Source organism: Amblyomma maculatum, chromosome 2 (genome assembly GCF_055883805.1).
Source record: "Amblyomma maculatum isolate TAMU_Amacu chromosome 2, ASM5588380v1, whole genome shotgun sequence".
Taxonomy (NCBI): Eukaryota; Metazoa; Arthropoda; class Arachnida; order Ixodida; family Ixodidae; genus Amblyomma; species Amblyomma maculatum.
Genome location: NC_139345.1, coordinates 32,405,324 through 32,419,790, shown reverse-complemented (window position 1 = coordinate 32,419,790; position 14,467 = coordinate 32,405,324). Strand labels below are relative to the sequence as shown.

Below are 14,467 nucleotides of genomic sequence, written 5' to 3'. Positions count from 1 at the left end.
AGGCCGGCTACATAACCAGCGATAAAGCAGCCATTAGTCGCAGATACTACAATGGAAAATAAGGAAGTGTACTTACACTAAACTAAAAGCGAATTCGCATGTGCGCATAAAATTATGGCACGCTGTTTGCCTGACTCAGCTAAGCCACTTCCTTTAAGATAGGCTTTGCATTGTTCAGACCATGATCGAATTTAGCAGTGTGGTGTGCTTGTGCTTTATGTAAGTTCAGGCAAATGCACGTGTAAAATGCTACGAAGTAATAAAATGAGCGAGCGAAATGGAGCTCAGTACAGAATACAAGAAAGTCTTATATAAAAAAAAAAAAAGAAAATCGCGCATGCAGAACTATCGTCTATCTAAACATGTGAAGCGCTCCGCATATCGATGTTCATCACAACTGCTCTGCTGCTTGTGAAGAGGCGTTTTGATTCTATACGGGAACTATTGCAGTTAATGTTACGGCGCGTCAAGTACTTGCCTTGGGTACAGGGTGGCCAGCAGAGGGCGCGACATGAGCACTAACCGGTAGGTGGCCTCTTATTGAGGACAGAGCGTGTCCGGCAGTCGCAGCGGCGCAGCGCATTCCTGGCGTGAGTATCTCATTCTGAAATTTTGTTTACCGAGGACTTTTCAAGTGGCATCTTTTTAATCTTGATTGGTAGACGAGTTCGCCTCTTTCTCTGTATTTCTTCGCTCTTCCTGTAATAGCTGTTTTTCTGCTACAAAGACACCAACGAAAAGTTTCTCACTTTCATGTTGATGCCCTTACTGCTTTCAAAGCCTCCGTACTCTTATTGGTCATTGTTATCAAAATTTATGCTAGGTTTCGTTTCCGCAGTTTTTAGCATTTACCTCCCTGTGGTCGACCCTAGTAATCGCAGCAGGCTGCTCAGCCGTCGTTCGCAGGCAATATTGTTGTGGGCGGTGCCGGTGACAATTTCTTTTTTTTTTTTTTTCTGCATGAAGCGACTGCGTAGTTCTATGTAATTGCGGTCTTAAAAATTTTACCGCTGGCATTACTCCTTTTTTTCTTCTGGCTTTTTTTTTTCAGGACCCCTCAGCTGACTGCTGTTAGCATGGACCCGAGGGCAGTACTAGGAGCAGGCTTCCTATTTCTGGAGAATACTTTTTGCCTGATGTTCTTCTCAGAAATCTTCCATGCATTTGAACTTAACAAGTCCCCAGAGTAAGTTGGCTTGCATCCTTTCCGTACTTTTTTTCCGCGGTACACGCCATTATTTTAAAGTATCGCGCGACCGTTACTGCGCTGAAGACCACGAAGTGCCAAAAAAATGCGAAGGAAAGGGCTTGCAGACAACTCCTACAGCTGCTGCTGGAGTGCGCGTCGGCTGCTAGGCTGTTTTGAATTTTTTTAATCCGCGGAAGACAGCGTGGGGATGTCTGAAAAGAGTGCACATTTGCGATAAACTTAGCGCGTCCAAGAAGGCTGGTGCAAATGCTTGCGGAATTACAAAAAAAAAAAAAAAAGCTTTATCGTAGAGGGTCTTCAACAATATCGGAGCACTGTAAGGTTAAAAAACCCTCGAAACGTTACCCGCAAACGTAACAGTGCTTAGAATCTTGCTTGCAACGTTACGCGTCAGAATCAATCAAATCAATAAACGCGCAGCAATTATAACACGAAAAACACTCAGAATTCGGCCGTCAAACTTTATTTGTTGGGTTGTATCGCACGAAGAAATACAGACAAGCAGATATACGCTGGCTCCAGTCGCATGATCAGCGCCCGAGCTCGTTCCCTCTAGCATTCCCACTCTGTACAGCACCGCTGCGCCGGGCAGTCGTCCTCGCGATATTTGTGAAAAATTAAATGTGGCCGACTGTACTTTTGATGTTTCTTTACTTGCGTAGCTGATCCAGGCTCCCGCCGTGGTTTTATGTAACTGATCTGTAATTTTTTCAGCATGGCATGTTCGTATTGCAGAGCTCGCAATGATGAGGCGTATAGGCACGCTTTAACTCTCATGACCTTTATTCTAAGCTTGTTAAAAGAACCATTACCATTTTAATTTTTGAAAAATAAAGCGACATGCTCATTTTTCAACTTGCAGTGCAATTTTAATGGAGATTAAAATTGCAGTGAGTAAATGTGCGTTTTGTCTTTGTTTTTGATTTTTTAGTTATTGAATGGGTGACTTACACAAGTATGTTCTCTTATTTATATCACTTCATTTTATTATTCTCTTTCAGTCTTCACCGTTATCTATTTTACGGCGGCTACCTCATCCACACGATCGGCATCTGCGGCCTTCCAACGGCGAACACCTTCGCCTGGCGCGTTCACAAATTCCGCAACTTGCTGTGGGGATTCGTGGCTTGGGCAGTCGGCGCGTTCTTGGGCTTCTACTGGGCCGTCACTTGGGTATGGTTCCCCCAGCCAGGAGCTAAGCTGTGCCTACAACCACCAGAACCGTAAGTATATATTTTTTTTACATCGCAGTATAAGCACTGATCTACCAAATATTAGTTTCACTGGTTCCCTGGCATTTACAGGCGTGAGAAAGAAATTGGAAAAACGTGCATATAAGCTGTTTCGTCAGTGCTACCTGACAGCGCGTGGCACCTGTCGAGATGTGCTCCGTGCAACACCCCCCTCTTGCTGTGCTGGCTCAAGCATTTCTGTCAGACACGGCTTTTTTTCGATTCAGAAGTTACAAGGACTGCCCTTCGTTTAGGCTGGGGAGGCTATCTGGATTACTGGGTTGGCGCCCGCGAGCAGTTTTCTAGCCGCTCACTATCCCAACATCTGTCTAAAGCAATACACGGCCTCCACTCCACAGTCGCCATTCCCACATGACCATGCATCAGAATTTCAAAGCAATAGTAGCCGTTTTGTATGGCAAAATTTGTCGCCAAAGAGGTAATTCAAGAAATGCGGGGATCCGGATTATTTGCACAGAGCCAGAGTCTACACGCATAAATTGCGCCACTTTAGTGGATTGCGATAGAGACTGAGTAATGAAAAGACCAACGTGAGTTAACTCACTGACCCGTAAAGCCTCCCAACGAAGTAGGGGAGGGGGAGGTCCGTTCCGAGCTTTATTTCGAAAAAGCAGTGTTCATTGCGTTTTCGTGGCGATTTAGTTATTCCTCTATATAGGCAGGAAAAGGAGTCGCTTATCGGGCGTCTTGATTTTGTTTTCAAGTTCGCATTATATCTAATAAATGGTATTTCCTCCAAAAAAAAAAAAAAGCAGGTTCACGGTCTCGAGTTACTGCTGCATGTAGTGGACATGCCTAAAACCGCATTTAAACAGTATTAAAAACCTAAAATGTGTGGCAGAGAAGAGAACGTGGGACTTAACATTCTGCCTCTTACGAGCCCTTTATTATGGCGAATAAAGTAAAGTAGGCCGTGTGCGTCCCATTGTAATAGGGGATAATGAAAGGTGAGACGTACAGAGCATTGACTGCACAGAGAAAAATACTAAATATTTAAAGAGGACAAAGTGACTCGAGTGCAGTTTTTTAATGCACTATCCACATGGTGCCAAAGTAAAGTACTGGACTAGAGCAGGTACGCGATCCTGATTTATTTTCCTGTAGGTCTGAAAGGACGCAATTCATCCCGCTGTTTCACAGCACGCTAGCTAATTTCCAGCGGAACTGACCGCTTAGTTCGCGGCCATGTTATTGGCTGCAGTTTTATAGGTCCCACAAGTAAATCAGTCGGGTCGGAAGATTCTGAACGTAGTTCCGCTGACTCGAAGTTGAGATTAACAGAGGTTATTACACCGGTTCGTCACATTTGTACAGCCATCGAAATCACACAGAAACCAAACATATAACCATCACAGAACACTGGCACGCTGGCGTGTGTGGGAAAGCATTTTATCCAGATATGAAAACTGTTGATCGGATAACGTGACCGATGTTTCGCTGATCCAAGAGCCGGATTCCTTCTCTATGTAGTGGGCTTCGTATGCACTACTCTGCCTAGTTTGAACTGAAACTTCAAGATTGTCGTTTCGTGCAACCTCATTAGTGGCGACAGTGATCGACCACATGACACCTCCAAGTGGGTCAAGCAAAGGGAAAAATACAAGTCACAAAAACTATCGATTACCTTAAGCATAATGGCTTTGTCTTATTTATTTCATACAAAGAAGGTAGCTGGGCTGTTCTATTTCACTTTATCGTAGAAAAGCACGGAAAGCCATGTCAAACGTTTACGTTACGAAGTGTAGGGGTCCTATGCTCAAAAAACTAGCGTTGGCTTCATGTGATAGGTGTAACCTCGCAGATCTCGGGAAACAACTTTTTTCTTTTTGCGCGAATATCACATAAACGAGGTGTTCCATTTGGAGTCATTTTTTCTGAGCGCAAAACGTGGCAGGGGGCTGTCTCTGAATTTATTCAAAAACATTTGCGCGTGCTCGGAAATTTGGACCCGTTCATAAGTGAGAATGTGTTGCAGGTTTACACGAGGCGTGATCGGCTGCGGCGAAATCTAAGCATAGTGCTCTCGTGCATGGGCCAGAGAAGTAGATCTGGTCTGTGGCACGGATTCAAAACCCAGTCGAGGCAAAGTTTTCTTCTCTATTGACAGCTGGTGCGAACACGCTCTGATGACAGGCTCTGTCAATGCCACTCATGAGCCAAGAAGTGTTTTCGCATTAATATTAGCCATGGTTCGAATCAGTATAGAAACTGAATAAGACGTGCGAAATTTGAGTCTTTTGAGGGAAAGGAAAGGCGCAGTATCGGTTTCACGTTTTAGTGGACATCTACACTAATAATTAACGGAATACAGTTGGGCGTACATATGTCCTTAGTTCGAATCCCTATCGCAGACTAATCTGTAACTTCACTTACAGACGGATGCTAAATGGGAAGCGAAATGACACTATTTTGAACGCGGCACAAAAAACGGTTGCGCCCCATTTTCGATACAAAATCACATTTTACTTTTGTTGCCACTACCTGTCCACACTTCCTGTTCACGCAGGTAAGGCTTTCGGCGTAAAGCTAGTGTGACTGATAACCGACAATCGATCGCTCTTGGTTGATACTGATGCGAAAAGGATGGGCCTTGTGTTTGCTGAGCCTCCTTCCACGCGACCGTTTGATTCACCCATTGTGCTATGCAACTTTACGAGCGCTGAATTTTCGCTCACATACACGAGCGCGTCAGTCTCAAAAGATTTCCGTATTTTAATCGGTGATGCGGCGCGCGTTTTCTTTCTTCGCGAAAACCAGCATGCTTTATTGTGTGAATTGAACCAAATCACCAGTTCATATTGGCCGGAACGCATTTCGCGTTTCCATTTGAATGTATGGCTCTGGGGCCACCAAATGGAATGTCCCACTCTGTAACCCATCAGCCGCTGTCATCGCGACATTACTGAACCAGTTCATGCAAACTGCTAAAATCCTGCATAAAAACGACGTTTGGGCAGGGGTAGCGATGGTACGGGTTCTGACCAGTGTACGGCGAGCTGTCATGCTCGAATTTTCAAGCAATATCTTCACTACGCCAGGTAAAGCAAAAGTCACCGTGTGCTTACGAAGACCAAACAGCTTCGAGGTCAAGTTGAAACTCAAACCACAACCACTTTGGGCAGCTATGTCAAGGTAAAAGGTCAACTGACGAGGGTCAACTGACGCGGTCAAAGGTCAACTTAACGAGCTGGCGTTAAGCGAAAGCATTATGAGTAAAAGTCGTGACGATGCCTAATCTTTGTACACTATCCACCCGGCGGCGTGTACAGTGTAAAAGATAGTGCGACGCATCCTGACCATTTCTCTGGCAGCTCGTGCTTGGCCGCTGACATGAATTGAAGGCTGACAGGTGACATGTCTGTCTGTCCAGTTCTTACACACTAGCATGCCTCAGGCAGAGAATGGTTGGCATGTGACGTGGCAGGGCATTGATTGAAAGGCTCTTTGTGTGACGTCACGAGAACGCATCTGGCCCAATTTGCCGAGGTTTCCAACCAGGGCAGCATATTTGACATAGAAATCGAACCCACAAGAACCTTTCATTTCGAGTTAAAAACGCTACTCCTATGCCTTTCAGGCACGTTCTTACCGGTTGACGTGGGGCTTTGTATATTATGTCCTTCCTGCCAAGTTGGGCAGCATACATCACGGTCCTCACACGTATGCTTCTGGTTGGTGGGTTTTAGCAGTGGTGAGGTCGGGCAATGACTTGATGACCGAACATCGTGTCATGTTTGCGGATTCATCTTTTTGTCAAAACTGTGCAACAGTGGACTCGGCTTTCGGAAGTACAAGCGCGCTCTGTAAACTAAGATGTGATCTTTGCCAATCTGTGACCTCCCTGCTATAAAGCCTTCGGGCAATACGGGGTAAGCTTCGAATAATATAAAGAATAAAGAATGGACGCCATCGCAGCCTACGGCTTTTGTAACACTTTGTTAGTCGCTTACTGTACTGTAAGGAAGAGTATGTACAATCATCACGCATTGTCATGACTCGGTCGAGCCATTATTCATGACTTATAGTCCTTATAGTTCTTTCACATTCTCACACGTAAGACGTCTCAAATATATTGCCGAATATTAGAGCGATAGCTCTACTCAACACAAAAGCAGATTTTCATGTCGTGCGGGCATTAATCATGCTAGGCCAAACTTTCAAGTAAATTGCAGTAACATCAGTATTAACCAATGCATTTTTACCTTAATTTCCAGATTCACCTACCGGGTAGTTGTTGGCAAATGACATGGCCGAGCAATAATTAGGCTATGAGTTGTGACGTAACGATAGGGCATGTTGTCACTAAATTCAGAGGAGCTGCCAACTCTGTTGGCTCACCGGAAGTGGGGCGGTGGGAAAGGAATCAACCTTCAAGGGATTTGGTATGCTGAGTCAAGCACGCTGCCCCTAGACCAGGCAGGCACGTTCGTACGGCTTATTTAAAACGGGGAATTATCTGTCTGGTGGTCGCTAACGAGCGGTAGCTGATGGCTCTATGCTAACGTCACAAGATTGTGTGATCACTTTGTGTGAAGAAGCTACTTGAGCCTCTGCCTCGCTAGCACGTAGGACCATGAGGCTCTCAGTTCTGCTATAACGTCGGCGTCGCCAATTATTGCCAGAATCAGATTTCCCGGCGGATATAGCTGGTCACGAAGACAAATTCGCGAAGCGACAACAACGAAAGCAAGCTAACAGAGGCAGGGGAACTCTAGAACAAAAAACACGATTCTCAACTGTTCGGTAACGGAAAAGTAAACGAAGGCATGCGAAGCGCGCCGCAGATGTCGTCACTCGTGCCAGCGCCCAACCATTCGAAGTCGCTAACGAACGAAAAACTTATGGTATGACCCCAAAGAGCTGTCGCTCGGCATTCAGTTTAACCAAATTGAACCACTGCCTCTTTTTTTTTCCTGCGCGATATCGTTAAGGGCCTCTTTCTGCACAAAGTCAGCCATCAAAGTTGTCAGCGTTATGGACGAAATATCACGAGCATGGCTCTAAGCAGGTGTTAGCTGGCAGCTGATATGCCGGGAAGCCGTTATTTTCTTATCCTTTGGGCGTTTAGCTCCTTTTCATTTATCTATAATATATTCAAATGGCTTAAGCCCGCAAAATCATTGTTCGTGTGGCTTTCTTTTTTTTTACTAGATAAAAAGTTAATAGGGTTCTGCGACGTAAAGCAGCTAAGCGACATGGCCTATTTGGCAGGGTATCTCATGCCTGGTTGCTCGAATCGGATGGTAGGAAAAGGGTAATCTAACCCTCCAGGACCCTTGAATTCCTAGTCAGAAATGCTGCCTCTAAGCCATGCAGGTACCTTCGCACTGCCTCGTTAAGCAGGGCTTTATATCAATGCTGGATGGTCATTCACATATCGCAGCTTGCGAGCGTGTATTAAATATTATTTTTGAGGTATAAAGGCGTAAATATGAGATGAGTGATTTAGCGAGAGGTAAATTGCACCTATGCGAACGAGAACCCGCAAGTGACGCCGCTAACGGGAGCTGTTAACATTGTTGTATTATACCCTTTCAAGTAGAACTTAAGTGCCCTGTAATTTTTCTTTAATGCAAAAGCATTAATAGGTTATGTTGGTGAGGCCAAACCGTGAACGCAAAAAGTGAAGCCATGACTTTGTATGCGAACTTGTAGTATTATTTTGAAACTAGAAACCATTATTGCGGCGTAGAAGTATATCGTAACAAGAAATAATTAGTGTGGCGTAGTAGTACGTCGTAAAGAGAAACAATTTAATCTACATGGTCTATATTAGAATGTAGCAACGATAAAAATTTCGTGATAAGGAAATTAGTCAGAAAAGAAACATTGATAAACATAGCGATAAAGAAATCAATTACCCCGCCGGGGTGGCGCAGTGGTTACGGCGCTCGACTACTGTTCCCGAGGACGCGGGATCGAATCCTGGCCTCTGCGGCAGCTTTTCGCTGGAGGCGAAAAGCAAGGCGCCCGTGTGCTGTGCGATGTCAGTGCACGTTAAAGAACCCCAGGTGGTCGAAATTTCCGGAGTCCTCCACTACGGCGTCTCTCATAGCCTGAGTTGCTTTGGGACGTTAAACCCCACAAACCAACCAAACCAAAGAAATCAGTGATAAGGAAATTATTAAGAAAATTGGCGGTAAGGACTCTTTCGCATTTCTCTAATATTGATTAACCAACAAATTGTGTTCAGCGTATCAAAAATATGCTGACCTATTCCATTTAAAATCATTCTTCGCAAATGTAATTCCTTGTACATTTAGTTTTTCTTTTTGGCAACCGAAAAACTCTTCTATAACAAGAAACAGCATGCATACATTCCTGCAGGGGAAATTAGAAGCGGGTGTTTAGAAGCAGCACGAATAAGACCACAAATTTTCGATCTCCCTCGCTCCTTACCCCGTTCTCCCCGCGTCCGTGCAGTGCTGCTACATATAAATACATCGGCGCACTGCGGTATCCGCCCCTGTGCTTTAGAATATTCCTATCGTTGACGTGCACGCAATCTTAAAAGCATGGACCCTCCCTCTATTTTCATGGTACCTGTTGCTACTCCTCATATGGACCCAATCCAGCATACGAGCATACGAGTATTTAGACGTCAAAAAGCACTCTGAATTATTAGCCGACTTGAATGCCACATGTCAATGGTCGGCAATATCACTTAAGAGTCAAAGATGCAATTTATTTCTCTTTCAGGCGCCTCGAGACTGGGCCCAACGCCAATGTTACTGCTGGTTCGAAGGCGAGCGCTGCTGTTGATTCCAAAGAAGACGCTGCCGGTGACACCATCGAGGCCGCTGCCGGTGACACCAACGAGGCCGCTGCCGGTGACACCAACGAGGCCGCTGCCGGTGACACCAACGAGGCCGCTGCCGGTGACACCAACGAGGCCGCTGCCGGTGACACGAACGAGGCCGCTGCCGGTGACACGAACGAGGCCGCTGCCGGTGACACGAACGAGGCCGCTGCCGGTGACACGAACGAGGCCGCTGCCGGTGACACGAACGAGGCCGCTGCCGGTGACACGAACGAGGCCGCTGCCGGTGACACGAACGAGGCCGCTGCCGGTGACACGAACGAGGCCGCTGCCGGTGACACGAACGAGGCCGCTGCCGGTGACACGAACGAGGCCGCTGCCGGTGACACGAACGAGGCCGCTGCCGGTGACACGAACGAGGCCGCTGCCGGTGACACGAACGAGGCCGCTGCCGGTGACACGAACGAGGCCGCTGCCGGTGACACGAACGAGGCCGCTGCCGGTGACACGGACGAGGCCGCTGCCGGTGACACGGACGAGGCCGCTGCCGGTGACACGAACGAGGCCGCTGCCGGTGACACGAACGAGGCCGCTGCCGGTGACACGACCGAGGCCGCTGCCGGTGACACGACCGAGGCCGCTGCGGGCGTCTCCAGCGAGGAAGCCGCGGGCGTCTCCAGCGAGGAAGCCGCGGGCGTCTCCAGCGAGGAAGCCGCGGGCGTCTCCAGCGAGGAAGCCGCGGGCGTCTCCAGCGAGGAAGCCGCGGGCGTCTCCAGCGAGGAAGCCGCGGGCGTCTCCAGCGAGGAAGCCGCGGGCGTCTCCAGCGAGGAAGCCGCGGGCGTCTCCAGCGAGGAAGCCGCGGGCGTCTCCAGCGAGGAAGCCGCGGGCGTCTCCAGCGAGGAAGCCGCGGGCGTCTCCAGCGAGGAAGCCGCGGGCGTCTCCAGCGAGGAAGCCGCGGGCGTCTCCGACGCAGATGTTGTTGGTGGCCCCGGGCCTGAACCGTGCGCAGCTACGAATGACAGCGAGCGTGGCATCTCGCTAATTCTGGTCCATCCTGCAGACATGTCCAAGCCGGCAAAGGAGTTTGGAGTATTTTCTCTCGCCGTGCTTCTGTTTTTGCTCTCGATTCTTAACGTTTTGCACGGCGTTGACGCCGGCATTCGGGACTCGACGGATGGTATCTATGTCTGGGGCCTATTCCGTCTCATTCTGACGTCCGGCATGTCATCGTACGTCGCCGCTGTTACTATCTACACTGCTGGGCTAACGACCCTCCAGAGAGTTTTGTCATATTTGCCATTCGTGGTGCTGCCGACCATTGCGTACATCGTCGGTTACAATGTGTAATTTAGTTTCGATCCTTCTGCACTTAGTGCTATGGACGGTATCAGTTTCGGTACCTTGCTGTACATCAACGCTTTAGAGATTATGGGCCGTTATCTGCCACTCTCGCTGCAGCGCCGTAAGAGGACCATGCTAGATGTCGCTGGTCAATCATTGGCACTCTTCTTGATATCGTGCTCCGTCGAACCAGCGGTGCATGTTGTTTATCGCGTGGTAAAATTAGTGATGGAGACACCAGAGCTGTCACTCGAAAGATAGTGGCGGTCTTAATAGAGTGAGCAAAGCACACTGGGTGGAATATCGAGCACTTTCAAAAGAACAGCGAACGTTCTGTTTCGCTACGCTGTCATGTGTTCGGGAAATAAAATGGTATGAAGGCACCGCAGGCATGTCTTTTCTTTTTTTATAGAGCACTTGCGTAACCATAACTCTTCCCCCTGATAATCTAAAGACCGCCTAATAAAACCCACCTCTCTACGGGCCAGCCTAATTTTAGACGATATTCCTGCTGACCGCACTTTCCAACTTATTTACACCTCGGTATTATGGAAACTAGCTATCCGGAATATGGACACGGTGAAAATACACGCAGCCCATTGGAGCTCGTGTATTTTTGTCGCGCGTACATAGAAGCCTGCTCAGAAAAGAGTAATCCGAATGGAAAGTAATAAAGAGCGCACCACCGGTGACACCTGATGCCATTTGTTTTACAAATACTGCATTCATGCAAACCAAGCTGATGGGTGAAGTCATCTTTGCAAATCTATATTACTCGGAGGCAGCAATCAATCGAAAGAAGCAGAAATAGGGTAGTCACGTAGAATAAAACAATATTTTCAAAAGCAGCTCCACCACGGGCCATAGAGATACGAGAAAAGCGGGCCTGTAGTAATCATCGCATTGGGGTTAATTGCTCAGCCACTAAGAGCAATCTGAGAGACTTCTAGGTGTAGAGGGAGTGCTACAACGAGAGGTCGCATTACGTAATAGATTACGGAAAAGCTACCATGTGCGGTTCGAAATACGCAAGGCTTGAGCTCAGCCACCCGTTTGAGACTACAAAAAAACTGACAAAGAAAAACAAAAGCACTCAAAACGGTAAGAAGTACTCTGTTTTCCTTCAATCACGTGGCATAAACGTGTAATATACCTTGATGCCCTCAACGCATTTTCATCAGCTGCAGCGCGCACGCACAAACTTTGGAGCTGCAACTCAAAGGAGACAAGTTATTATACTCTGGGCCGGCAACTCCGCGCTACGCGGCCGTCGCCGCCGCCCTCCTCTGTTGCGAAGTTACACCGTTGGCTGCCGAGAGATGGCACAACGACGTAGGGTCACTAAAAGAGTCACCCTCGCCAGGCGAGTGCCAGGTGCGCCGTGTTGCAAAGCGGTCCGGATAGCCACGCGCGGCCGCTTTCTAGCTGCTTCGTGGACTGTTTTGCAGTGTGCAAAGGCATGCTTCTACTTTTCTCTGCCTTCGGGTGCTGCAGGAATACAGCATTGCACCAACTGCTAAGTGCCAGCTTTTCTTTGTGCTTCCGGCGATCGCTGCGTTGTGTTCAGCTGCGTTGAGGCTTGTAAAATATAGTGACAGCACCAAAAACTGTGTTTATTAAGCGTCAATACTGAAATAGTAATGTTAGATGTGCACGTGTGCTTTCTGGACAGAAATGCTAATTGCTTCTTTGCCTAGCTCGTCTGTGTAGTGTGTTGGATGTGCTCCTGCGAAGATTATTTTTCTTTTATGCGAAGCATATTGCTAGAGGTAAACCACAGCCCTTCGTGACGGTTACATGCCGTGCAAAGAATGTGGAATGGTACGTCACACCACGTGATACGCTGACGTCACGACAGAGGAGAGACGGGGGACCGGCTCGCGCCGTCGGCTGCGGTTGCACGCCGTGCGGACCACGTGGTATGGTGACGTCAAACCACGTGATACGCTGACATCACGACAGACGGGAGACGGGGGTGCAGCTCGCGCCATCGGCTGCGGTTGCACGCCGTGCACGTCGGTGTTCTAAGAGCTTTTGCTTTGCGTACATATTCGCGTAGTGGCAATCGAGTATCGTTGGCCTGGGGGACGACATGTTCGTTGTGCGTGTCGGTAACACAGTTAGATTAGAGATGAACGAGTCATGCATCTATTACCTAGTTTTATGCGATGGGAAAACATTGTGCATTCCAAGTTTAAACCGTGTAAAAGCAAGTGTAACCAAGGAAAGAAAAGTTTAGCCAAGTGTAACCATGGAAAGCCGAGTTTAGCAATCAATATGCTTCGCATCTGACCAGGCTTAACCAAGCTAAGCCTCAGCCATTTTTTTGCAGCATACGCTAATTACAAAATTTTGTGATAAAATAGAAACACATGATTTACCTATTGTGAAGATGACTACTTTAAAGTGAGCTAAACCGAATTGTGCAAAGCCTATATTAGTTTTCCTTGTCAACTAAATCGATCTCCCTCTCTAGCATCGGAAACCGCAAAACTCGTACTCAACCACATTAAGGCCTGTGAATAATGGCAGCACCAGAAGGGTGTTTATTACACGTCAGTTAGGTAATAATATTAAATGTGCACGTGTATTTTCTGGACTGCGGTGCTAACTTCCTCTGAGGTTAGCTCGTCGTGTGGTATGTTACATGTGCTCAAGCAGTATTTTTTGTTTCGCTAACTGCGCAATTCTGTGAAAAGATAAAAATACAAGCTTTGCCTATTGTGACGATTACTTTGGCGTGAGCGAAACAGAAAGATGCAACGCGTATATTTGTCTTTTCTTGTTTTTTTAAGTTAAAAAAACGTTTGCACGACGCGCTGAATCATTGAGAGTAACAGCTGATACCAAAATTGTTCTCCTTACAGATCTCAATGGCATACTGCGATGCAGTTGTTCCAATCATCTGTAAATCAAGCTGGCCTCTGAAGTGCTATCGGTGACAGTAGTCACCGTGAACATTTTTCCCTACTTGTGGCAACTATACATCACACCACTTCTACATGGTACTCTTGTAGCACAACTGCTGTTGTGAAATGTGTAAATAAATGCTGGTACCTTTCTTCTTAAATTTTGTTTTACTGCAGCGTAGACTAGCATTGTAATTTTCCTATTACCATTGGCGCTAGCGGAGGAGTCATGCAGTTTTTCGAGCCATGCGCAATTTCTTGAAACTGCCTCACATAAAATGTCATAGTGTTGGTGATATTGCCTAACAAGTATCATGATCACTTGTTATGCTTAGAGGATGTTGGCCTTAGAAGTAAATATGTCGAATATGCACGATTCATGTTTAGGGACAGTTATCCCGCGAGCGAATAACAGCGCTCCCGCCCCACGCCGACGTTCGTACCCATGCGCCTCAAGGATGGATGGATGGAATATAGGAGCGTCCCCTTTGAAACGGGGTGGTAGCAATAGCTATCATGTTCATTTTTCTCCCCATATCTTAATTATTGGTTTAGATTGATTAACTAAACCATCATTCTATTTATTAAATTTTTGTTTCTACATTACTAACACTATGTCACTTCTCTGCTTTTAAGCCACCAATCTTCCAGTCGTTTTTTGCCTCAACACCTACGTCAGTGGCGCCCTCAGCGACGGGAGCGGTAACACCACGCAACTTTACCCGACGGAGCCGCTCTATTGTTCGCGCGGCGCGTTGACAGGCACAGAGTATACCGGAGGCTACGGTGCAACATATCTTCATTATGCCAAGAGTAGACCTACGATAGTGCTTAAAGGACCTTAACCTTGTAGGATGCTGTATGAGGGAAAACCATTATTACTGCTGGAGTCAAATTGCCTTCTTGCAGAATCAGGACTAGCACCAAAATAACTGTTCAGAAGATGACATTCACCTAGCGAGGATTCGAAAATGTATTTAAGAGGAAGGTTCAG

General features: G+C 47.1%; 1 protein-coding gene across 1 annotated transcript; it reads left to right on the top strand.

Annotated features, from left to right (window-relative positions):
• The first annotated feature begins 555 nt into the window (after positions 1 to 555).
• LOC146198299 (uncharacterized) lies at positions 556 to 11,251 on the top strand. Its single transcript, XM_084593720.1, has 4 exons — positions 556 to 590; positions 1,052 to 1,186; positions 2,212 to 2,433; positions 9,163 to 11,251. Exons 2-4 carry the CDS (start codon positions 1,077 to 1,079, stop codon positions 10,568 to 10,570), a joined length of 1,740 nt encoding a protein of 579 aa, XP_084449846.1. The 5' UTR covers positions 556 to 590; positions 1,052 to 1,076; the 3' UTR covers positions 10,571 to 11,251.
• The last annotated feature ends 3,216 nt before the right edge of the window (positions 11,252 to 14,467 follow it).

Coding starts and splice junctions, on each gene's coding strand:
- LOC146198299 (XM_084593720.1), top strand. CDS start 1,077: ATGGACCCGAGGGCAGTACTAGGAGCAGGCTTCCTATTTCTGGAGAAT. Junction 1,187..2,211: donor GAACTTAACAAGTCCCCAGA/GTAAGTTGGCTT, acceptor ATTCTCTTTCAG/TCTTCACCGTTATCTATTTT. Junction 2,434..9,162: donor TGCCTACAACCACCAGAACC/GTAAGTATATAT, acceptor TTTCTCTTTCAG/GCGCCTCGAGACTGGGCCCA.